The 26,058-nt window shown below is 45.3% G+C and overlaps 2 protein-coding genes across 12 annotated transcripts in view; both read left to right on the forward strand.

Moving 5' to 3' along the window:
- The window catches only part of LOC6620189 (MAGUK p55 subfamily member 7), a 64,320-nt gene extending 39,273 nt beyond the window's left edge, over positions 1-25,047 (forward strand). For 3 of the 11 annotated variants that reach the window (XM_032726626.1, XM_032726616.1, XM_032726618.1), the window contains 10 exons: positions 8,367-8,605; positions 8,695-8,786; positions 9,479-10,810; positions 12,518-12,745; positions 20,156-20,387; positions 20,456-21,743; positions 21,800-21,996; positions 22,367-22,498; positions 22,564-22,745; positions 22,815-25,047. In XM_032726626.1, coding sequence (XP_032582517.1) covers positions 8,367-8,605; positions 8,695-8,786; positions 9,479-10,810; positions 12,518-12,745; positions 20,156-20,387; positions 20,456-21,743; positions 21,800-21,996; positions 22,367-22,498; positions 22,564-22,745; positions 22,815-23,009 — 4,117 coding nt within the window. In that variant the 3' untranslated portion in view covers positions 23,010-25,047. Of the gene's footprint in view, positions 1-1,664; positions 1,845-8,366; positions 8,606-8,694; positions 8,787-9,478; positions 10,811-12,517; positions 12,746-15,145; positions 15,270-16,965; positions 17,468-20,155; positions 20,388-20,455; positions 21,744-21,799; positions 21,997-22,366; positions 22,499-22,563; positions 22,746-22,814 lie in introns of those variants that run through there. The other 8 variants (XM_032726627.1, XM_032726617.1, XM_032726619.1 and 5 more) reach the window with 7 other exon arrangements.
- A 181-nt stretch (positions 25,048-25,228) lies between these two features.
- On the forward strand, positions 25,229-26,056 carry LOC6620190. Its single transcript, XM_002044365.2, has 2 exons — positions 25,229-25,467; positions 25,522-26,056. The coding sequence occupies exons 1-2, from the start codon at positions 25,353-25,355 to the stop codon at positions 25,890-25,892; spliced, it is 486 nt and encodes a 161-aa protein (XP_002044401.1). The 5' UTR covers positions 25,229-25,352; the 3' UTR covers positions 25,893-26,056.
- The last annotated feature ends 2 nt before the right edge of the window (positions 26,057-26,058 follow it).

The following is a 26,058-nucleotide window of genomic DNA, read 5'->3' on the forward strand; positions in this document are numbered from 1 at the left end:
ATCTTCTGAGAAACTGAGAGAATCGACATACATGCCTCTGCATTGAGTCACGTACCCACACACACACCTGTAAAACTTTTGTTCTTTTATGTGGCACAATGGACGGTAACTATGCGTGTGTGTGTGGTGTGTGTGCCGAAGAGTAAGAGTACGAGTTATTTTTGTACCTGCTCTATAGCAGCTCTTCCTCTTCTTGAGGAAGGTTCACTTACAAGGAACGAGAAGAGGAAGCAAAAGTGCTTAACGAACTTTGCGAGGGAGTGCCGACTAAATGATCTTTTCCCAACAATCCCTTTATTCCATGAACATTCGGTTTGCAGAGTGGAATTCGTGGGTTTTCCGTTTCAGTATTCGCATATATTCACACTTTAAAATGTTTCAGATGTTATCTTGCAATATACACCGAAAAGAAAATCCAAATATATAAAATGAATATTTTAAGAACAGTTTTTGATAATGAAAACCTATAAAAAAAGCTGTTAATAAGAAATAAGAAATCCCACAAAAAAGATCTTAATACATATATGTTCGAAGTGATCCATAATATCTGCAAGTAGGGTATCCATATTCGCAATTGCCCTAATTTGCGGCTCTTCAGTTGTGCTATTTCTATTCCTGTGTGCCTCCTTCGCCTGTTTGCACACTTGAATATTTTGCTATTGTTTGCTCCCCTCTCAGCCAAGCACACACACACACTCGCAAAAACAGTTGAGCACACAATCGCACACACACACAAATGTACACATATACATATCCATATCCTGGGGCAATTGAGCGCGCTGCACTTGCGCTGCTTGAAAATGAAAAAAACAGGTACGCTCTCTGCCGCGCTCTCTCGCTCTCTCGATTTGGTTTGAAAGCAGCGCTGCCAGCTATTTTCTGCTTTATTTTCAGCTCGGCTTTCAGGTTTTTTCATTCTATGTTCGTAACGCGAGGTAAAAACGCGTGTGTGCCACAGCGAGAGTGCAACAAAAACAACGATAACACACACGACAACAAATACGCAGAGCGCGGCGACAATGTTTTAAATACGATGCGATACGAGAACGTGCAACTGCAACTTGCCGTTAGCTAAGCTGCACGATCGATTTGCAACAGCAACAACAACAAAAAAGCAACGTACAGTGGTTCTAACTCATTAAATTCCAATTAAAGCGTTCAGAAGAAGAAGAAGAAACAGCAGCGGCAGCAACAAAACAAACGGTTAGCCAATGTTGCCAGACCGTTTGCGTAGCATACCTTTTTTTTACCATTTTTTCCGCCTGCAAAGTGAAAGAAAAGTGGCAATAACTATTTGTGCATGCGTGTGTGAGTTTTGGACATGCAACATGCAACTTGGTCAGTTGTAGTGTTGTTGTTGCAAGTTGCAGACACCTTTCGAAAGTGTTAAACGAAACGATAGAAGCAGACATAGTCGAGTAGTGAGTGGAATGCAGTAGATATCGGCTTAAATGTTAAAAATCAATCGAAGAAATCGTTCTTTTGAGTTGCAAATTTAATCACAAAAGATTTATTTAATTTTCAATACATATAAAATTAGTGTTTTCTTTGACCAATATCTGCTGTGAATCCGTGTTTTTTTTGTTGCCATGGCGCAAGCGCACCACCAATTGATGTTTGAAGATTTTCCCTTTAATTAAAAACAAATTTTGTTTTGTGTTCCGTGCGTGTGAAGGCAGCAGAAATGTGTAAACCAAAAGAATAAACCAACAAAAAAAAGCAATATTTAGAAACCAAAAAAAGTTGAAATAGAAAGTCAGACACAGAGAGGGAAAGACGCAGAAAAAGAGAGAAAGGGAGACAGAGATCGAACGGATTACAGATATGCGCATCCTAAAGCAATGGTGAGTGTTTTTCTTTGTTTTCCCCAGTGTGCGAAGATGGGAATGGGGAAAGCCCCTTGGACCTCGCATCTCCTTCAAAATGAAAAAAAACCCTTTCCTCGCACACACATTCAGGTATTTAAACTGACATCCGTCGTTTTTGTTGTTCTTGACAATCAACACTTCCATTATAACTGCCCATTGTTCACAGCTGGGAACAATACAATAGACACATTCACGAAAAACTTGATTAAAACGCTTTCCTAACAATTCCCAATTCCAGATCTTAGTTTCATACAAAACTGTTCAAATCGTAAAGTTAAAATACACAATGGTATATTTTAGAATCTATCCATATCATAACCCAAATGATCTATTGGCTAGAGTGGGCGAGTATTATCTATAGACATATTTATCTATATGCACGACCTGTTGAGCTGTATCTTATAGATACATTTTGTATGCAAAACACGAGGGGCGAAACTCAAATATTTCGTGATCCGCCGCCGCAACCTGAAGTGCAGTCATACATAATTCACCCCGCTTAAAGACCGCATTCCGATAGTTCGGATATTATAATGCCATAATTACATAATTCGCTTTCGTTTGTGCGGGTAAAAGCAATTTTCTGGACGAATCTCCGCGGCAAATAGTTTCTCACCTCGTCTGCGGATAAACTGGTGAAGGGATTCAGAAGTTGAGGCAGCCCACAAGACCAACCCCAACCCCCCACCCCACTCAGATTATACCCCCCACTTGGCTCGCATTTACCAGCATTTCCCGGGAAAACTCTCCAAGGAGAGGACGTGGAAAGTCTTGGCATGCGGAAGGTGGTTTTCGGATTGGAATGGGCGCAGGAATAGAATGGAACAGAACAGAACAGAATGTTGACCAGAAACCACAACGCAAATGCGCAAAGTTGGTAGAACAATAATTTGAGCAATAATTTACCAGGTAAATTGCAAGCGAAGACGGGAGAGATGAGCTGGAAATCGGAAACTATAACTATGGATAATGAGGCCGGGGCACAGGAAACAAATTAAATTGAGCAAAATAGAAAGGAAATGTTAATTCGACTTAAATATTCCATGGTGAAGAATGCAAACTCGAAACTAAGCTGAACTCTTTTAAGTAATCTGCAGTTTTATGGATTATAACCTTATGAATTGTGCAGGCTTACCAATTATTTTAGTGTTGGAAAATAAATGGAAAATAAATGTTTGAAAATTATATTCGACTTAAGCTGAAGCTTTGTGAGTAAGGAAAACAATGCCGAATGACGTCAAGCTAAAATCCAGCCTGAATATGAAGCCCACCTACCAAATGCATAAGCCCCACCAACTTGCACCACACACCACCCCCCTCCCATCGAGTTACCTGTGTGCAATCAGGACGCACACCACCCATACCCCACATGCCCCCCTCAAGTGCACGCAATCAGGACGCTCTCACCTCTTTCGCCACTTGGAATTTCCATGGCTTCTTGGTGAGAGGGATGGCGGGAGCGGGAAGGCAGGAGGACGCATAGTAGGATAGTAGGGACTTCAATGCACAAGTGCTGCAGCCCACAATCAATTAAGTTTCATTTCAATTTGCCAAATGGCAAAATGAGTTCGACTGAACTTTAATTGAACGCCCACATTAGCCACACCTCTCGCCAAATTGAAAACGAAATTTTAGCTTTTCGCTTGAGTATCTAAAAGGGTATATATATATATGTATATATATGTCTGTATACCTATAAATATATTGCATTCACAGTCACAGCCACCCCCCGTTTTTTGTGGGGCGAAAAGAGCTTTTCACCTTGACTGCCTTTGTGTTTGGGTTTTAATTAATTCTTAAGAAATTTCCCAACCTGACCACTATATTTGCTTATGAATTTTTACACTGGCATTTCCAGGAAAACTTTTGTTGCGCAGGAGTGGAAGGAGGGGAGCAAATTGGAGTGGCGAATCGAGTGTTCAATTGAGCGATATCGATGATGTGATTGCGATTTCGATTGCAAAATTTCCCATGAGTTGAGTTAGCACTGAGAAAAACTTGTTACCAAGTTGTGAATTATAAATGTTGCTTGCCACAAAAAGCATATCATAGTGCATATACAACAATATACAACAATATTTGTATGAATATAATTTATTTTAGACAAAATGCACTAGTTAAGTGATATTTTTCTCCGTTATGGCATTACTCCAGCTTTTGGTTTGCTCGGCAATTAAACCAGCTCCAATTGCTATTGCCACTTCCATTTCCCCTTTCAATCCCATGTGGCTGCCTTGGCAATGAATAATTCAAATGGAATGCCAGCTTCAGCTTCAGATATATATGTATATATATAGTATATAGTACCTTCCCGCTTGTAAGGAACCCCCCTCCGCCCACGTTTACATCGCCGCTTCTGCTTACCCAACACTTTTCCTGGAACCACATCCAAACACAACCGCAATCCATTACGATCTCCTCTCAGTTTGAGTTTCATTTCCAGTTTGGAGCCGAGAGTTTTACGTTCTCAGTTCTGAGTTCTGAGTTCTGTATCAAATTGAGCTGAGTTCGGGGTCTGGCCAGGGTCACACCCACAAATTCTGGTCGAATTGAGGAGGTTTTACCTGAGGGGCAATTGTAAATGTTGAATGGTAAAATGGTAAAGTGGAAAATGGTAAATGGGGGATTGTGGTCTGGAATGCGATGCAAACGGGTGACTCATGGCTGCCACTTCCGCTGCAAATAAGCCTCTTCCGGTGCCGCCCCTCCGGTAATTCCCAGCTCCGGAATCACGATACTCGCTTCCCGATCCCCCATGTCCGTTGTCCGTTGTCCGATGTCCAATGGTCGGACTGCACCTGTTCCAGCCACTTGTTGCCACAAGCCATCAAGCATGAACCCTCCCAAAATCGCTGGCTATATCGGTCTGTAGGGGATATCCCTCCGTCCACCTGTTGTCATATCATATAGTGTGGAACGCAAGTGCGGCAGAAGTAATAGCACTACATCTAAGGTTTAGATAACAATAATTAAAGTGAGTAATCTAAACAAAACATAAATAAGTTTCTGTTATGAATGATATTTAAAACTTTGTGCTGACTTGAAACAAATGAGGCAAATACATTTTCTAAGAAATTTAAGATCTACTTTAAGTTGTACATTTTATGAATATTCCCCCAGGTAACTGAATGCTATTCCATTGTCCGCAATTGTTTATTAACCCCTAACCCCCCGCACTTTTGTCTCGTGCTCGCTTGCTGGTCGTAAACAATTAACATGTCGCATGTTGCCGTCGTGCTGCAGCAACAACAATGTGTGTTGCTCTTCTGGTCAGTTGCTCATACACACACCACTACACACTTGCAGTGGCACACACATACGATGCAGATACGCACACACACACACACACACACACACACCGATGGACAGCTGGAAATGCAAAATACATTTAATGGTTTCCCCCATGTGTTGTTTGCGTTTATCTGTCTCCTTTCATCGCTGTCCCGCTGCCACGCCTCCTTTTCCGACCGCCCTCCATCATGGCTAATTGCCATCCTTAACCTGCGGCAATGTGCACTGCAAAAAAAAGTGTGCAGGATTAACTATTTTCAATTAATGTTAAATAGTTATGAATAATCAATTCTATAAATTTAAGTAATAGTACACTTCTCCATACATTTGACTTTAATTTTCAACTATTTTTAAGCATTTTAATACTGTGTAGTATAAAATATTGATTGATGATTTAGTTGCTGACAGAGGAATGTTTTTGAATATTTTTACGATTGGCAAAAAGACAAGGTCGATGCAAAATGCCATTGGCTTGTCATCGATGTATGGATTGCATTGCCCACTTTGACAGCTGCGTCGATGCCATTCACTGACCACCAAACGCCCACCCACCCCCATTTAACCCTCTATCGCCCCGCCGGGTTATTGATGATCCCATCAAGAGGGGGGCTTGCTGTGTTTGAAGTGGGGCAATGGGGGTTATTTGTGGGCATCTCGCAGTGCTCGGCTTGTTATGACACAGATACAGATGGAGTAGAGATACGAATACCGATAGCGATACAGATACAGATACAGATACGAATGGGGCGTTTGGAATGGCAATGGGATTGAAGATTGAGGATTGAGGATTGGGATTGGGATTGGGATTGGAATTGGGATTGGAATTGGGAGTGCGAGTGCGAGTGTGGATGTGGATGCGGATGCGGATGCGGATGCAAGCACCGGTGCGGTCATTAGATGGAGCATGTCGGGGTGACAATCAGATGCATGACAGATAGCTGCCGGCTATGGTCGCTGCTAATTGCTGGCAAAATAGGGATATGACGGCCAGCAAGCCGATTGATATGCCACTCGTACTAGCCATCTCACTAATTTAGTTGGTCAACAGCATTGATGTGTGTGTATACAGGACATAATTGAATTGAATTGAATCGTATGGTGTTAATCGTTAGGGAATTTTATAATATTTTGTATTTTGATGATACTCTTAACATTAAACGGCTATCCCAAGTGAAGTGTAAAGTGTGTTTAAGACTAGAAAAGGAGAACTCCGCTGTGCCCAATTTGTGCGTTCCTAATCGAACATCTGCCAAAGGGAGGAAACTTCAGATAAAAGCTCCTCGGAGGTCGACAGATTGATGAGGCGGATAAAAATAGGAATGGGCTGACCTGACCAGCTGACCAGCTAACCAGCTGTTGCTGTTGCTGCTGCTGCTGCTCCTGCTGCTGCTGTTGCAATGTTGCTGCTGCAACTAGACGACTGGCCTTGGTCGGTACTTGACGTCAGAGCCAAAGGCATTTTAATTCGTTTATGGTCCGCTCTCTGCCGCACCCCGCAACCCGCACCCCGCACCCCTGTCCATTGGTCCTTTCTTCTCGTCTGTTTGACTCATTTGCACTGCCCGTTGACTTGACTCCAATCTCGCAGTGCCGCCGCCTCCCCAATGGGAGCACCCCCGCCGCCACCAGTTGGTTCTCCTGCCATTACTGGTCCTCTGCTGTTACGCAAATTGAATTGTCTCGCCCGTTGCCTCGTGTTGGATTCACATTCTCTCCACTCAGCGCCAACGACATCGCCATCGCCATCGCCATCGCAACCCATCTTCCTGTTCTTGACCATAAGGGAGCCATCTTGGCCATCGTCGTTGCATTCTACAGAAATCGGTTTTTAATGCCCTCCACAGCCATTGTGTGACACAGACCATATCGATGGGAAAGCTGAACGGAACGGAACTGAATTCCGCTATTAAAATGAGTAGGAAGTGCTTAAGTTGCAGATGAAGTGGAGTTTTGGGTTGCACAAGGAAAAACTGGTTTTCCATTAGAATTTCTAGCACATATTCAGTCAACTTTAGCAGAAACAGCAAGAAATAACATGTTGTTAATAATACAAATTAATTTATAACAAAATCTGGCTTAAGCTAATGCATTTACCATTTGTCATATGTGCATTTACATATATGTCCCTTTTGATCTGAAAAATCCCCAAAGGGATGTGTTTTGTTTTTGCTCTGTGCGAATCTGTTTGTGGGTCACGTATTGGAGCTACTGCCACTGACGTTCATCATTACCCAAGGGATTGGGATTCCCCAGAAGGGGAAGCTGGAGATGGAGCTGGTGATGGCGATGGTGATGAAGATGGGGTTAAGACTGCACCCAATGTCGTTGCCAGGCTGCGGCTGAAATTGCTTTTGTCGCATCAGCGCCTGGAGAAGGGCGATAAAGCGATTGGGGGCTGGGTTGGGTTGGGTTGGGAATTGGGAGCTGAATGGCAGTGCATACTTCTAGGCTGGTCCGGCATTAAATCCACTTTGAGCTTTTTGCAATTAGCCAGCCGACTTGGCCCACACCTACATCCACATCCACATCCACATCTACATCCACATCCCTTTTCCATCCACGAGCAAAGCCCATAATCCGAAAGCCGAACAAATTAAGGCACAAATTGCCTTCAAACCAGTCACTGCTCCTAGCCACCTTGCATAATGAAAGAGCCACGCAAAAGTGCAAAGTTATAACAAAGTTTTCGACGAGCATACCATTTTCAAGTTGGCCTATACCTATTACCTCTACTTCGCCTAAGCTCCTCAAAAAAGTCTCTTTGTGCGGATAACTTTTTGAAATAATAAAAGAGGCTGTCAACGCCCACCCGACACCCGGCCAGTGGCTGCCAAACTGTGTACGCCACCTGGGCCAAAATTGAAAGCCCCGAAGATGCCTGCCATCGACAGAAGCTGCCAATTTGCATCGACACAGTGCGCCCAGAAAGTAGCTTATTTAAAATGCTGTAAGACAATGGAAACCAGATCAATTTGCCTTGCTTTTTTGATTTAAAATACTAATAACTTGATAAACTTTTACTTGTACATAAAGACTCAATGCTAAAAGTTAAAGTCAACCATTTAAGCTATTGCAAATCCATTTTATTCTGACCGAGATCTCGCCGGGAATTCCCTTTTTGGCCCCTGTTCAACTGATTTGTATCCGGACCTCAACTGACGGAATCCACCTTTTCCTTTCGTTTCATGTTCGATTTGCGATTGACAGGAATCGCCGGCGCTCCGGATCGAGCATTGTTGTGCTGGATGGCGACGATTTGAAGCCATGTCTGCCGGATGACTACATAAGCGGCCAGCACCATCTGAACCACCAGCAGCAGCTGCAACTGCAGCAGCAGCTGCAGCAGCAACATCCGCTCCAGCAGCAACACTATCGCACGCACTCGGGCGACATCAGGGAGATTGACCAGGAAATGCTGACCATGCTGTCCGTGAACCAAGATAACGGTGAGTGTCCACCATCTCCCACGTCCACCAACCATCCAACTGACCCGAGTTCCGCTCTGTTCTGTGCCATTCTGTGCCATTTTGTGCAGGTCCACACCGTGAGATGGCCGTCGATTGTCCGGACACGTTCATCGCACGCAACAAGACGCCACCCCGATATCCGCCACCCCGTCCGCCACAGGTAAGCATAAGCGGGCATCCGTAGTCCGTACTGTGCAATCCGTAATCTGCAATCCGTACAAGAACCACCCACCCAGTCCAACGTACAATCACCACAGAACCACTACACAACACACCCAGCCACACAAATTCCAAACCAGTTGAAACCATAGGCCAACGATAACTTTGCATAAATCGAGGCAGCGCAGTGCTTGTGAAATTGCCAAAGCCGAGAATTACTAACAACATTTCGCCACATTCACTTAGGCTAATTTGTACATATGTATATGTGTTTGGAATCTTGCAAAAACCATGAGTCCCATTAACAGCAACCACCAAAATCGAAATATTCCCGAAATTGTAATGCCAATGCTCAGTTCATTTACATAACAACCGCTTAGTGGACTCCAATGGAAACCCCTTAACATTAAAACAATAACCGCATTAAGTTGAACGTGAATAACAAACAACTAATAACCAACCCGCATTTGTCCTTAACTAACCAGTACTACAACCACCAAAAAAACGTATTTTTTAACAACAACCAACGTGTATGTAGAAATCAACAACAGCAACCCACCTAAAAATTAGACGTAACTAACCAAAGCCACTCCAATTCACATTCAAATCATTCACACATGCATTCATTCTTTTTTCACCAACACCACATGCACCACCACCACCACATGCACCACTTAACCCACACGCACACAGAAACACAAGAAAAGCACCAACACCACCACCACCACCACCACCACCACCACCATCACCACCACCACCACCACAATCACAGCTATGACTAACAATGATCATGCTAACAAAATGTTAATTGTTGCATATCATTCTTCACATCAACATGAACAACTACAACAACAACACCCATCAAAAACATCAACAACAACAACAATTGCACTCGATGTGGCCACACAAAATTTGTATAATCAAAAACAACAAAACAAATTGGAACAAATCGAAAACTATGAAAATTGCCTGCAATCGGAACGAAATGAACAACACGAACAACAATTTGAGCAACAGAAGCAACATCAAGCGACAAGCGCAGTGACAGCAACACAGGTGGCACAACAGCAGACGCCCAGCCACAAGTTGCAGGCAACATTGAGCAGCGATCCGAATGGCAACAGCAACAGCAACAACAACAGCCACACAGTTGGAGGCGGCGGCGGCAGCAGCAGCAGCAGCAACAACAGCAGCATCACCGATGACTTCCTGTGCGTTGTGGATGGCCTGTACCAGGGACGCAAGGACTCGGCCTCGCCCTCATCGAGCGCCTTCGATGAGGTGATGAGCAAACATACCCTGGACTCGTTCGGCAGCATCGCCTATCGTCACCTGCACCAGCAGCATCAGGCGACGAGCAACGGCAACAGCAGCAACAGCAACACGAGCAACACCAACAGCAACACCAACGGCAACACGAGCAACAACACAGCTGTTTCGAGCAAAACGGCAACGGTGACCAAAACAGGCGTGAGCAGCAGCAACAGCAACAGCAACTCGCTGAACAGCAGCAACAGCTCGATGCACACGAGCAGCAGCAGCAGCGGGCACAGCAGCAACATAGCCAGTGCCACATCATCCTCATCCGCCACCAGCAGCTCAACGGTGCCCGATGATCTGAGCCTGGCGCCACCCGGCTACGAGGTGAGCCAGCAGCAGCAGCAGCAACATTTGGTTGCAACGCCCGTGACCATGTTGCTGCCACCGATGGCCAAGCATCGCGAGCTGCCCGTGGACGTACCGGACAGTTTTATCGAGATGGTCAAGACCACGCCAAGATATCCGCCACCAGCTCATCTCTCCTCACGCGGATCGCTGCTGTCGAACGGCAGCGCCTCCACCGCCCACACCACGCTCTCCTCGATGGGCGTGTCGCCCTCGCCTGTCACTGCAACAGCAGCAGCAGCAGCAGCAGCAGCAGCAGCTGCAGCAGCAACAGCATCAGCATGTGCAACCACTGCGGTTGCTGCTGCTGCGGTTTCTGGTGTTGCTGCTGACGGCGATGCGAGGCGGGTGGCCGATGAGGTATACCACATTGCATTTTGTACTCGCTATCTGTCTCAGCCTTTCACTGGCGACTCTCCGCTCTGCTCTGTCTCTATCTCCCGTTTCGCTCTTCTCCGTTTCTCTAAGTCTCTAATTCTCTAATCTCTCTGAATCTCTCTGAATCTGAATCCTTTCAGTGTGTTTTGGCAGTTCATTAAGTTCAGGGCCAAAATGGTAATCCCTGCAACGCAACGAAAGCAATGCATTTGAAATGCACTCGAATATATTATTAATTGCAGACCTTAAAGAAGTGCCAAACTATATTAGTTGAAAGCATTTAATTACCTTTATTCTAGAAACAACAAAGTGCGCAAAGTCAACGCGCAATTTTAGCCACAATTTAATTAGTGAAATGGTCGTGAATAGCGTGATTATGACGGATTATTTGCAATAATCCATACTTTTAGCCACCAAAACAATTGCGTTAAAATGCCAAAAAGACAACATAAGCATAAAACCTTGATAGAAACGGCAAATGAAAATCCCAGCTAATAGCGATTTAAAATAGAATACAAAAAAAAAAAGAGAAGGAAAACCATGACAGTTGAATGGGTTCCATGAATATGTCATTAAAGGGTTGGAGAACCGGAAATTATGAAATGGCCCATGCACATATGTACATATGTATGTATAAAATGTGAATCGATAATTTTAGCGACCCCAAACGCGGCTAATTAACGCCGGGCGCACTTAACCCCTTTTATGTGCCACCGCATCATACGCATTGATTCCCTTCCTTGTATCCGGCGGTGCAGGTCCGACCGGTAGCCGGTTGAGCCCCCAGTTGACCCATAGACCCTGGAATCCAACTAACCAACCAACCAGGCAACCAGCTACCCAAACCACTCGGCTTGTCACCTTGTTCAGCCGGTTGGCCTAATTTACGGCATCAGAGCCGCTGCGTTGGCCTCGTTAGCGGGGCATAATCCTAACAACATTGAGCCACACACACACACATACAGTCACCCATTTGTGCCACCAGCCACTCGGGGGGTGGTGTCGGTGGTGCCACCGCCCGCTGTTCCGCTCATTTCATCATTTGCAGCTCGCTAGCTGGCTCTTTGGAAACACCAAACCCACCCACCCACTCGCTCAGCCGCCCATTTTCCTGCGCTGGAAAATGCTCTTTTCAGGCGATGAAAAATAAATGCCATTTATATGAAATTGCTCTCGATTAATTTTCCAATGGCTGCAGAACAAAAGCAAAATGTGCGCCTTTCTTTCGTTCGCTTTCGCCATATTCTTTATTTTCCGACCGACAAATGCGCCGAACAAAAGGAATCCAAAAGGGAAATGCATTTAAATACGTACTGTATTCAATTTGCGCCAGTAAATGACACCAAAAAAAAAAAAAAATGAGCCAAATTGTCAGGGAGGAGAGGGTTTTCTTCTTTTTTTTTTTAAGTTTTAAATGCAAACAAACTTAACAATATTTATTAAATATCATGAGATAACTGCTTATCATATTACTTCGAAAATAAAAGAAGGTGAAGGTTGGGTTTTTCATGCACACTTTTCGCTCGATGTAAGGACCTTTTTCGTGTGAAACTCATTCAACTTTAATGACCAACAGTCATCAGCCATACACACACACACACACTCTCGTAAGCACACACACACTCACACACTTACACACAATCGTACTACATGCACGGAACTAACCCACATCCGCTCTTCTCCGCACAGCTCAATGGGAATGCGAAGCCCGTACCGCCGCCACGTGATCATCTGCGGGTGGAGAAGGATGGCCGGCTGGTCAACTGCTCACCCGCACCGCAGCTGCCGGATCGCCGGGCGCCGGGAAATGCGAGCAGCGGCAGCAGTGGCGCCACAACGCATCCACTGCAGCAGCAGCAGATCGCCCAGATCGTGGAGCCCACTTTGGAGCAGCTGGACAGCATCAAGAAATACCAGGTGAGTGGTATGCCTCTCAAACTGTACGCCATTTAAGCACGCATCCCAATGGTTAGGCTACAAAACTTGCGCATTTTCAAACTGTGCCAGAAATGGAACTTAATTTATTCAACAGTTTGAAATCCTTTTGAATGCATTTTTATGGGCTTTCTTAAGAAAATCCTTAATTCCTTAAATTAAATAAAAGGTTATATTGATCACAATGAAATTATTCTGTCAAATGCTTCTACTTTCCTAGAGAGTCGCTTTAAATAGTTATGTTTTAAAACTAACCAGGCCTAAATTAGTTAATTCCCAAAAATCGAAATTTTGTGCTGCAAAGTAATTGGTAAATCCCAGTAAGAGTTCCATTGTTTAGAATTTTCTTTTGGCCCGAATGCAGCTCATTAGCATTCATGGCAGGCACTTCACCCACTTCCTCCTCTGTCATCATAAAAGCCTTTTTGATGAATGTCGGCTTCAATGCTTCCGGTTTGAGCCACGTTCTATCATCCCCATTGTTATGCCCAATAATCGCCGAATGTTCAGTTACTTCTGGCCATTGACCGTCTCCAGTTAGCCTCAAACTGTAATCATAACCATCACAAGCGGCCGCCCAGCGAGATCATCCAACTAACCAAATACAAAGTGTGAAATTTTTCACGATTTTTATTGCCCCGGCCTGACCATTGCATTTAACTAGTGAAACTATTAAAAAGTTTACCGCACCGAAAGACAATAAACCTGACGACAGGGGCGGGGGCAAAGGGGCGTAACGGCATTGTGTGTGTGTGTGTGTGGGGGCGTGAAAAAGTTGCCCAACAACTCGAAAGTGGCAAGAGTGGGGGGGTTCAAAAGCTGGTTAAAAGCGGTGTGGAGTGTTGGGGGGGTAATATGTGGGGGAAAGGGGTGTTGGAAGTGGAATTATAATGCCGTTTAAAAGTAAAACATTTCGCATTCATTTGGAAGGCTGCAGGCCATGTGGGTGGGATTTTCCATGAGCGGGCTAACAAAAGGGGGGTATCCGGGGTGCTGATGATGATTCACCAAGCAAGTTGTTGAGGGGGTTGGGGGGGTAATGTTTGCCATAGGCGTTGTTTCATAGGAAGCCATCAGGAGACGGGGGCATGGTGAAAAGTTGTTTAATGCAATGATTAATTATGCAACTTTTAATCGAATTGTTACGTTCCGCCCTCAGCCACGCCCTCCGCCACCCTAGTGCAGACAGAGACAGAGCGATAGAAAAATAAATAGAGCGACAGAGACGGCGGATGGAGAAGGGAGGCGGGAGTAAGGCAAAGTGGTGGCTAAAACACATTTGCTAAATGTAATTAATTGAAAACTGGAAAGCGACTAGTGCCATACAGTTTGACAGCCATTGAGCTGTGAGTGGGGGGAAGGTGAAGAAAAAACAGCACACACTATTAAGTGTAAAAAGCGAGAGGGGTTGTGAGCTGGTGGGTGGTGATTATGGATGTAAGCTCATTAGGAGAACGAAGCCACAAATGGGAGAAGCAAAGGGGGGTGGGGGGTGATGTGTTGGGGCAATGGATAATGGGAACGCACATAAAATCTACCTTCATGCATTTGTGCGTACAGAGAAAAGTGAAAATCTAAAAATCAACAGCTTACGGAGAGATTTTCAAAGCTATTTACATTTGAAAGATTACGCTAAAGTTGGTGCTAAGTTCCTTTGGGCATTATCGTTATAACTGGAAATTAGTTATCTAGGAATTTGTGCGATAACTAATGTTCGATTGTCAGCGATATTTTCGATATAATGCGTATCTCTGAATCAGTGCTGTCGGATTATGGTTCTACATTAGTAATTGAATCCCATTAGCGCTACACCCTCTCAGGGCTCTTATCATGGTCATAATTAATAGCCATTCTTATGGGATTTATCGTGTTTGACATTGTTATCGTGTTCTGCTTATCGCTATCGTAAATCTTGTATAAATAGAGTGGCCAACATTGTTTAAATTGAACCTGTTTGCACTGCTGCTGTGTTTGTTTGCTGTCCGATGGGGGTTGCTACTTGCTACTGTCGGTTGCCACTGGCGGTTGTTAGCACCCCCGCTTTTTAAGACAATCCCTCCTCCCCCCCTTGACCGACCCTTCAAGCCCTGGCAAATTAGTTAAACATTCCATTTTTGCGCATTTGTCTCTCCAGGCCGGCTTAGCACATATATGTACTCTGGCTCTTTTGCTCACCTGTTCTCCGCTCGCTCGCTCGCTCTACCTCTCTCGCTCGCACCCTCTCTCATTTCTTCTGAGCTGGAGGGGTCCCCACCCCCCTTGCGTATATTCCACTGGCTCTGCCGACGCCTCTGCCTCTGCCCACGTCGACGTCTTCTGGCGGCGCTGGTTTGTTATGATTTTCAGTTGGCGTTTTAGTTGTTTTTCTACGCGTTCTGCGATCGGCCGCAGTTTTTTGTTGATTTTTTCCACCAATTTTAACCGTTTGTTTTATTCTCTTCGCTGTTGTGCGGGCCAAGTGCGTGACAAAGAACCGATAAGCGATTAGATAAAGTCATATGCATACGTATGTCTCCAACGAAAATTCCAACTTAAATGGCTGCATTTCGGCCGTGGAAATGAATTCTTTTGTTGAGAAGTGTTGAGGTTTTAAGAGAACTGGCTTCATTTTTTTCTGTGGTGTCTATTTTTTTGTTTGGTTTTTTTTTTCACGTGTGCATTTGCGTGCGTGTGAGTGTGCGTTTTGTGTGCAATTGGAGCCATGCAAATAAGGCGCGGCTGGCAAAAAGCGCCTATAGCTGGCAAAAATTCTGGGACCAAAAAGCACGTACCAGCCGCCACACGAACAACCATTTGCAAGTACCCCAAACGGCAACGCAACAACATTCGACAACATTTTATGGGCAGGCGGCAACGGAAAAAACAGCTAAAACAGGCGTGGCAGTTGCAACCATAACGGAAAGTTGCTCGCGTAACCGCAAAGTAAAAAAAAAAAGAAAAAATAGCGTGAAAAAAAGGCACAGAAACGGAAAATATGTGAAATAAATGAAATATCCCGAAAAAATGTAGCGGCAGACCTTATTGAAAAAAAGATGGCTGCATAACGCAAACATGAACTGGTTGCGAGCATAAAGAAGCTTTCAAACTGCCAGGCCAACAAGGCAAAGAATTTAACGTGTTAGTGTGCCCAGGATAAAAACTGGGGCAGCAGTGTTACCAGTGCACATAAGTAAGCAGACAGAATTGCCATATGCACTCGCTTCGAAGGACTTGTTAGCCAAATGTGCCCAGAGGCTCGAGAATAGTGTTACCATGCCTCATTGAGATTGAGATCGTCTCTGACTCACAAAGTAAATTCGTCGGTCATTGCATTTTACAAATATATAATATGGAGTGCATGCAAGAAAAGAAATTGACATTTGAACTTAAAGTCTATGGTTTTTGCGCAATCAGTATGAAAGATGCGCATTGCACATATTTATGAATAATAAATATATCACATACTTTTATCATACTCCAATCAAGTGATTGCCTCTTTTGGACTTTGCTCTGACTCACGACTCGAAAGCAAAAAAACAGAAAATACCTACAGCAGGCAGCTGAAAAATTTTAATATAAATGATAAACAATTGAGGTGAACTGTTTTACTCTTTTTTCACTTATTTGTTTCATTTTTTTTTTTGTTTTTTTTTTTGTTACCGTGAAGGTGTATGTGTGTGTGTTTCTTATTGTTATTGATGTGCCAAGCGTAAATGCAGCGTCAACAGCAGCAATGCGGCTCATTCCAGAGTTCAGGCACGTTGAATGCTAAACTGAATGCTGAATGCTGAGCGACGGTAGCAACAATCAAGAGAAAAAAGCAACAATAACAAAAAAAAGGCCATAAATAAACAAATAAACAAATGTGTAAAAGTAAATAGTTGTAAATTACACGAGCTGAAAGGAAAGCTGCCGCTACTTTTGTTGCGCTAGCAGTGCGTGTCTGGGCCAGAACTATTTCGGCCATCTCAACTTTCGCTTTTTATAACTTTTAATCCACTGCAGCAAAAGCAGCAGCAGCAGCAGCAGCAGCAGCAACAGTAACAGCAGCAATTTGAGTTGAAATGCGCATTAAGTTGCATTTCATTTGGAACACACAATTCACAATTCCCCATGCAAATTTATGCACTTCCCAGGTGTGGGCGTGGCCATTTGCATAGTGGCTGCTGCTGCTGCTGCTGCCGCTGCTGCAGCATCTGGTGACAGTTTCCATTTTGGTTACCATTTCGGTTTCGGTCTCGATTTCGGTTTGCTAGGAAAGATTGTCGCCGCACCACGTCGCGCCACGCAGACAAAGATCGATGAAAGTGCAGCTCGAAAATGGTCGTGTCCACTTTGCACATAACGCTGGAGAACAACGGCAATGTTGCCGCGCGGCAGCCGGCTGCAGTTGCTGCAGCCAGTGTCGTTGGGGCAGCAACATCGCCCACCAAGTTCGCCGTGCTGTCGGCGCAGCAGCTGCAACTACAGCAGCAGCAGAACGAGAAGGAGAACCATATGAACAATAATAACAACAACAGCGACTATTGTGATATGAATGGCAATGGAGTTGGAATGCGAAACGGCAGTAGTGGTGCTGGTGGACCGGGATCTCTGTCGCCCCAATCCCCCGACCAATATGTCGGCTCACCTGTATCATCCGCTGCCACGCCCCAGCGCACCGCCTCCGCCCTGCGTCGCGGCATTCAAATTCAGCGATCCTCGACGCGTTTGCGACAACAACAGGCAAGTCAATAGGTTACCTGCGTCATGGGAAGTCTATATCTCCACAAAGGCACATACTGTACTCGTAATTAAGAAGTTATTCAAGCCACAACTCTAATAAACACACTAATGTGACCAGAGCCGCCATTGAGGTGTGACCAAAGTGGCATTTAAGGCTGCCTAAATTGTTAAGCTGTTAGAAACTAAAGTGTATCATAAACTTGGGGAAAGTTTTGCCTTAATGTGAATAACGTTTTTAAAGCTCGAACTTTGCATATACCTGGATCTGATCAGATCTCACTGTATAGTCGTGCGTACGTATATGCACTGTTGCCAGCGACAACTGGCTTTATCTGCATAAATGCTAACGAAAACACAGCGGCAACAACAACAACCAGTTGACAACTTGGCTAACTGGCTGCCGGGCCATAAAAACTTGGAAATAAAACGAAAAAAGGCAAAAACAATTTACCTAAGCGATAGTCGAACTGTCGCATTGAGTTGAGAAATGGCCAAATACCCTCGGTTCCCACACATTGATAAGGCGAAGAGATAAGCGGGCATACCCCACACGATCCAGGGTATCGGCTGTAATATATTTTTAATTTCCCCGGTGCGCGTTTGTATTTTTCAATATTTGTTATTTATTTATGCCGGCATTTGTTGGCAACGGCAATTGAGATGATGATGTCATGGCGTTGTTGCCGTCGCCAATTGTTATTGTCTTTGAAGTATGCCCCTTCTTTTATTGCTCTTCACCTTTTATGCTTTGTTTTTATAGTATTTTACAATTTGCTCAAGGTGTTTGTTGTTGCTGTAAGATGATTGATGGTCTCACCTAACCATAGGCTATGTATATTTAAATCAATACCTTCGACTATTTATAGGACTTTTGCGTGGGGGAGTTGCCTGGTTGGTTTTAATTGCTTGAGCTGAAATTCAAATCTCTAAGCTGCACCTGAACTTTCGTTTAATGGGAAAATGCATAGTATTGATTACACAAAGCAGTTTTCCTAGAATTACTTATCATAAGTACCGCAGCGCTCAGATTGCAGCACAAATAGGATTTAAGCTGGAATCTTAAAAGCATTGAAAGGGAAATATGGCTTACAGTTGGCGAAAAGGGGATATAATAAAAGATTCATTTCCATAGCTTACTCGTATATATACTGGCACAGTTTGGGAAGCGCTACAACTAGTGGCTGTCAAACCGTACTATACCCACTCTTTTTTACCCATTTTCTGCGATGCTGGGACTTTAAGCGATTTTTGTTTTGGTTTGGCTTTTGTACGCCTTTTACTTACTTCTTCTTTTTTTTTTTTTAATGCCAAACTGCTGTCATCGTTTTTCATTCAGGTTTCAATGTTAAACTCAGTTTTGGTTCACATGCCGGTGGTATTTCTCAGCCATTCCATTCGAAGCTTCTTGGGCCTCCCAACCTCCCCTTGAAGAACTCGTGAATTTTCTGCTGATTCTCCTCCGTTCGGATTATGCAAGTTCAGCTGAATTCATTTTTTAGTGGCTTTGCATTGTTATTTTCCTCCTCGGTTTTGTTCTGTTCTCTTCTGCTGCTCGTCTCTTCCGCCTTTTGGAATTTGGAATGTCGAGCGCCTTTTCTGTTGTTATTCAATTAAGTTTTTTCTTTCTTTCTATCATGTGGCCATTCTGGCTTTTTTTGTGTTAAATATATATACATACGTATGTATATATTTTTTTGTAGTGGGAACTTTTGCTCTGCTTTGTTGTCATCGATCTGATTTCATTCTCTTTGTTGGTCACGAAATTGGGAATCAATCACGTTTTCATAATTATTGACCATGACAGTTTGGCATGCACTGGACTGGGCTGACCATGCCCAGACCTCAAATTTCCCATTTTTTACGCCCACGCCCACGTCCATGCCCCATTCCGATGAATGGCGAGCACTTAAGGGGCTTCCGCAACAATTGCAACAGTTACCGCCACCTCAGCTCCGCTCTTGTCCCCAGCTACCTTTGTCAACCCTTTACGCTCATTAACTCATCGCCAAGGCCCTCGACGGGATTTGCTTGGGTTTGCACAGTGGGCACGCTGCGTCCGTCCACCCACCAGAACGCCCATCGAAACACCCACCTGAGCTGGTCCGTTTTGGGGCAAATGCAACCGCATCGATACCCTACAAGTGGGCAGGGTATATATGTACATACATATACTTGGCAGTACTCTGTAATCTGTATTGAAAACGAAACGAACCCAAGAACCCCTGTTGTTAATTGGTTTTTTTTTAAATAAAATGGTAAAATGTTGCAGTGCCAAGATTAACAGGGCTATAAAAACTAAGACAATGGGCCTTAAAATTGCAATTAGAAAAGAAAACAAATGAAATATATGACACACATTCCACTTACATATATATTAAGTACGGTCACGTGACGCTTTAAAATACAGGGTATTGGTTAAGTTGAAAGCCCTTGCATGTTTGACTTCCTGGTGGAAGTGTGCTGCCCCTGTTCGGGTGCCACTAATTAAATTAGCGATTGTGGCAAATGCGGATTAAGTGCGCCACTCAAGAGTCAACGCCCAGAGTTGCAGTCCCCAGTTGCACATTCCAACTTTCCCACTTTACCACTTCAGCACTTTCCCACTTCCTCTGCTCCTCAAAAGTGCCAATCTGTCCAAGCAATTGAAGCCATTCCGTAAATAACCATTCAATTTGCTTCCATCCACAGGAGCAACTGCGCCGACGACGCGAGGAGGAGGAGCGCATAGCGCAGCAAAATGAATTCCTGCGGAACAGTCTTCGTGGCTCCCGGAAGCTGAAGGCGCTCCAGGATACGGCCACGCCCGGAAAAGCCGTTGCCCAGCAGCAGCAGCAGGCAACGCTGGCCACCCAAGTGGTTGGCGTGGAGAATGAGGCATATCTGCCCGACGAGGACCAGCCGCAGGCGGAACAGATCGATGGTGAGTACTCATCTTTTGCCTCCTTGAAATGCCGCCACCTAATCCCTTATCTACCTAATCCCCTCCAGGCTATGGCGAACTGATAGCAGCACTCACCCGCCTGCAAAACCAGCTGAGCAAGAGCGGACTGAGCACGCTGGCGGGTCGCGTTTCGGCCGCCCACAGTGTCCTGGCCAGCGCCAGTGTCGCCCATGTCCTGGCCGCTCGCACCGCAGTCCTCCAGCGACGACGTTCCCGCGTCTCCGGTCCACTGCATCATAGTGCCCTCGGATTGCAGAAGGATATTGTGGAGCTGCTAACGCAATCGAATACGGCGGCGGCCATCGAGCTGGGCAATCTGCTGACCAGCCATGAAATGGAGGGTCTACTGCTGGCCCACGATCGCATTGCCAATCACACGGATGGCACGCCCTCGCCTACGCCCACGCCCACTCCGGCAATTGGAGCGGCGACGGGATCCACACTCAGCAGTCCGGTGGCTGGACCCAAGAGGAATCTAGGCATGGTGGTGCCACCGCCCGTGGTACCACCGCCACTGGCGCAACGCGGAGCAATGCCACTGCCTCGCGGGGAGTCGCCACCGCCGGTTCCGATGCCACCATTGGACACAATGCCCATGTCCATGCCCGTTAATCTGCCGATGAGTGCGTGCTTTGGCACTCTAAACGACCAGAACGACAACATCCGTATCATCCAGATCGAGAAGTCAACGGAGCCGCTGGGCGCCACGGTGCGCAACGAGGGTGAGGCGGTGGTCATCGGCAGGATTGTGCGTGGCGGAGCGGCGGAGAAGTCGGGACTGTTGCACGAAGGCGACGAGATACTGGAGGTCAACGGTCAGGAGTTGCGTGGCAAGACGGTGAACGAGGTGTGCGCCCTGCTGGGCGCCATGCAGGGCACCCTGACCTTCCTGATCGTCCCAGCGGGTAGTCCACCGTCCGTCGGCGTGATGGGCGGTACAACGGGCAGTCAACTGGCCGGATTGGGTGGAGCACATCGTGACACCGCCGTGTTGCACGTACGGGCGCATTTCGACTACGATCCGGAGGACGATCTGTATATACCCTGCCGGGAGCTGGGCATCAGCTTCCAGAAGGGCGATGTGCTGCACGTGATCAGCCGCGAGGATCCCAACTGGTGGCAGGCGTATCGCGAGGGCGAGGAGGACCAGACGCTGGCCGGTCTTATTCCTAGTCAGTCGTTCCAGCATCAGCGCGAGACCATGAAGCTGGCCATTGCGGAGGAGGCGGGTCTGGCGCGATCCCGCGGTAAGGACGGATCGGGCAGCAAAGGAGCCACGCTCCTGTGTGCGCGCAAGGGTCGCAAAAAGAAGAAGAAGGCCAGCTCCGAGGCGGGGTAAGCATATTTGTTCTCCTCAAAAGGGATTTATAATTTAAGCATTTCAATTGTAGATATCCTTTGTACGCCACCACGGCGCCGGATGAAACGGATCCGGAGGAGATACTCACCTACGAGGAGGTGGCCTTGTACTATCCCCGCGCAACCCACAAGCGGCCCATCGTCCTCATCGGCCCGCCCAACATTGGAAGACATGAGTTGCGCCAACGCCTGATGGCCGACTCGGAGCGTTTCTCCGCCGCAGTGCCACGTAAGTGAAGAACACCGACCCCGTACCTCCTTAAATCCAAGAAGCAAGTTGCTATTACTTTAAGTGCGTTGTAAACGGAGCAGGAATGCTGCATCGTCTACAGCCGTCATGCATTCAATGGGCCATCGTCTTTAATGTCTGTCTCTCTTCCGCCGGGCAGTCTTCTATTTGCTGGAGGAGCGGCTCAAGCCGGCCAAGATCAAGGCTCAGGTCAAGGGTAAAGGGCTGCGCTTCAGAGCCACCGAATCCCAGAGCCATTGCTAGACATAGGACACCCAACCACCACACACATCCCGTACACCCAATCCATCCCTTAAAATATTCTCCTTAAATACGCTTAGTAATCCTTGTGCTTTGCCATTTTCCGTAGACACATCACGAGCCCGCAGGGAGGGCGAAGTGCCCGGAGTGGACTACCACTTCATCACGCGACAGGCCTTCGAGGCGGATATTTTGGCGCGCCGCTTTGTGGAGCACGGTGAATACGAGAAGGCCTACTACGGTGAGTTGAATTTGCAAATCGAGAGAATGGACTGTTGACTAATGTGATTCCCCACTCTCGCACAGGCACATCACTGGAGGCCATACGCACGGTGGTGGCCAGCGGCAAGATCTGTGTGCTCAACCTGCATCCGCAGAGCCTCAAGCTGCTGCGCGCCTCTGACCTCAAGCCGTACGTGGTGCTGGTGGCGCCGCCCAGCTTGGACAAGCTGCGCCAAAAGAAGCTGCGCAACGGCGAACCCTTCAAGGTGCGTTCCAGAACTCCAACTGCAAATTAAACCTTAAGCTAACCTATCCTATGTATTGTTTTTAAACAGGAGGAAGAGCTCAAAGACATCATTGCCACGGCCAGGGATATGGAGGCCCGTTGGGGTCACCTATTCGACATGATCATCATCAACAACGACACGGAGCGCGCCTACCACCAACTGCTGGCCGAGATCAACTCGCTGGAGCGCGAGCCCCAATGGGTGCCCGCCCAGTGGGTGCACAACAATCGCGACGAGTCATAATGGGGTCTACAGCACCCCCAACCAACACACTACCACCTTCCCTAGGATCCACCACCACCCAAGAAATGAATAGCAAACCCAAACTCTTTGTAAATACAATTTTCAATTGAGCCATGAAGCGGAGAGCAGGATCGATTCCAGTCCAGTAGTTCGGTTTGCCTGCCGATGCGATTAATCCCAACCCCTCCAATATTATAACATAAATATATATATTTATACTATTCGTTGCATATGTGCATTTTAGTCTTAGAGAGAACGAGTTTTAATTGTGTGTACCCCTGTTTTAAAAGCATTCCAACCTCTTTATGTATGTTCACAAAATTTGTTGTTCGATTAACCGATTTCGGGAATGCCACAGAGGAATTGGTGATCCTGAGATCAGTGATTTCTAAAACCCAATTGCTTCTTGTGGCACTTCCGTTTTCCTTTTTTTTTTACCACTACCACTAATTTATATATTGTAAAAGAATGTTTTTTTTTTTGTATTTAAATTAAGCTTGGACATTTCCTTAATTTCAAAGGGCAATTTGAAATTGTAAAATAACGAATCAGCAAAGGAAGGCCAGAATCGATATGATAGTACCCTAGTACCCAATAAAATGTGTAATAATACCCATAAGCGACTCCCAATGTTAACAGAGCCAGAACAATCCGTAGGCAGCTGTGCGAGGGGAGATCGATCCGTCGGATGTAGATTCAGATTCAGATTCAGATTCAAATTCAGCTGCAGAAACAGAAGCAGAATCAGAAACAGAAACAGAAACAGACAGGGAAACCGAATCAGAAGCAGATACAGATACAGATGCAGATGCAGATGCAAGTGTTGCAATTACGTAATCTATTTACTTTATAAAATATATACTATACGGATATACATACACATAAATTATAAATCGAAGCGTACTTAATACAATTAATTTTTAACAAAACGAATGCAAGAGCAAAGTGAAAACTAAGAAATAAAACTGTTCATATAAGAGAAACAACAAAATCAGTAAGTCATTGCCAAAAAACAAGAAAAACGAGAGAAAACAAAAAGAGTTAAATAAATGGGAGTTAGATGAGGAGAGTTAGGAGAATCACTTAGAAAAACCACTCCACGAGCGAAATTGTTAAAAACAAAACGGAAACGGAAAAACAAAATACTTAGCCAACTTTAAGCACTGTAAGATAATGGAAAACCCAATAAACGAATGCAAATAGTAAGGCGGCAAGAAAATGAACTAGGCTAAAGTATCCGAAACAAAAACAAAAACAAAAGGAAAATCGAAAAACGAAAAAACAAAGTAATTCCCAAGTAAATGTTGTTGTAATTAATTATTTAAACCAATTCGTCTAGAGAACAGGGAGGGCAGGGCGGCAGATCCAGTTGGTTTCAACTCCAACCACAACTAACTAACTAGATATACCGTGCATATAGAGATCTATACAAATTCCATTGGGCAGCAGCTGAAACCAGAATTTTATATTGAAAGAAGTGTGGGTCAAGTAAAATGGCAAACTATGTTACGCAATGTTGAACACTTGAAAGATTCTAAAAGCGAATGATATCTAATATACCTTAAAATCTACATATACGGGGTCCCGCTGGCCAGTTCCATTTCGATCCATTTGCTAGAGGGGTGGATTTTCCAGATTATCCCTGTATCCTTTGAGACCGCGAGATCCTCTTTCGATCTGGTGGACTACTAATGGATGCTTGGAGTTTGAATTGAATCGGAATTGGTAGCGGGGCAGATAATAATAAAATTCAAAAAACAATTTTTTTTTGTAGTCCACAAGGTATAAAAAATGTGTGTGCAGTAAATCTGTTTAAGTTTTTATTTATGTATGTGTGTGGTGTAGCAAAACTAAAATAAATACGAAACAAATACCTAAAGAAAAACAAAGCGGATTGCAAAATAGGCACGGTTTAATAGCCATTGTACGAAATTAACGACATTTATGAGTAACCCTAACGCAAAAATGCGGACAAAGTCAGATGAAATAACAATATTAATAATAATAATAAAAAAATCGACAAACCAAGAAATATAAACTTTAGACTGCGTTTTTCTGGGTGACAAGTTAATAAAAACTCAATTGCAAAACATTTTTGAAAATCAAATCATGAAATTGAGAAGTTTTTTTTCAGGTTTTAAAAAGTGCGGGCTTTCCGTCAAATTTATTTGGTAGTACCGATAGTTTTCGACAGACTTAATCGAACATATCGAAGTAGGCAGAGCCCGATACTTCAGGCGAACGAAACTTTGTTTTTGTTTAGTGAAGCTAAAATCGTTTTGTTTTCGTTGTCAAAATCTGGCAGTGGGAAAGGAGCTGCACAATTTGGATAGAGAAGCCATCATGGATCCAACACCGCCGCTTCGCGCCACCAACAGTATTAACCTACAGCAGGTGGCAAGCGCTCCACCACCACCGCCAACGGGGCAAATCATAGCTCCATCGGGAGTGTTTCCTGGTGAGTTGATTCCGCTTTCAAATCGGGCCAGGGCTAAACTTTTCCATCGCGCAGGTTCCCTGACTCCCGGCTGGAATGACCCGCCACCCGTTTCGTCGGATTCGTCAAACAATAGTCGTCCACGCCTAGATCTTCGCAAACGCGTGGCCCACCCGCTGGACGGGAAGTCCTCTAGTGTCCAGCTGGATCAGCCACATCCACCAATATCTACAGCACAAGAGTCATTCTTGCCGCGTCCCGTGGCCCTGGTAACACCCCAGCGCCATATTCCAAATCCGGATCCCAACAATCCACCGGGCAGTGGAACGGATGTGGGCGGATTCGGAGCGGGACCGAATGCCAATGCTATGCGCCTGCCACCGTTGGCCCACAGCATCAGCATCGATCCCTCCAGGGTGGCCAAGGTTCCGCCAAGAGCGAAATAGCATGTAGTTATCGCCAATTCAGGGCCTAGGCTAAGGAACTTCAAATTTATGTGTTCAATGGCGGGCTGGAAAATCAATTATTTTTCTATGTAAAACACTTAAGACACCTCACAAAATACAATCAGAAATCAGAATGATGGGGAATGGGACCTCCAAAAAGTAAACC

The sequence above is a fragment of the Drosophila sechellia genome, chromosome X, assembly GCF_004382195.2.
Source record: "Drosophila sechellia strain sech25 chromosome X, ASM438219v1, whole genome shotgun sequence".
NCBI lineage: Eukaryota > Metazoa > Arthropoda > Insecta > Diptera > Drosophilidae > Drosophila > Drosophila sechellia.

Coding starts and splice junctions, on each gene's coding strand:
- LOC6620190 (XM_002044365.2), top strand. CDS start 25,353: ATGGATCCAACACCGCCGCTTCGCGCCACCAACAGTATTAACCTACAG. Junction 25,468..25,521: donor TCCATCGGGAGTGTTTCCTG/GTGAGTTGATTC, acceptor TCCATCGCGCAG/GTTCCCTGACTCCCGGCTGG.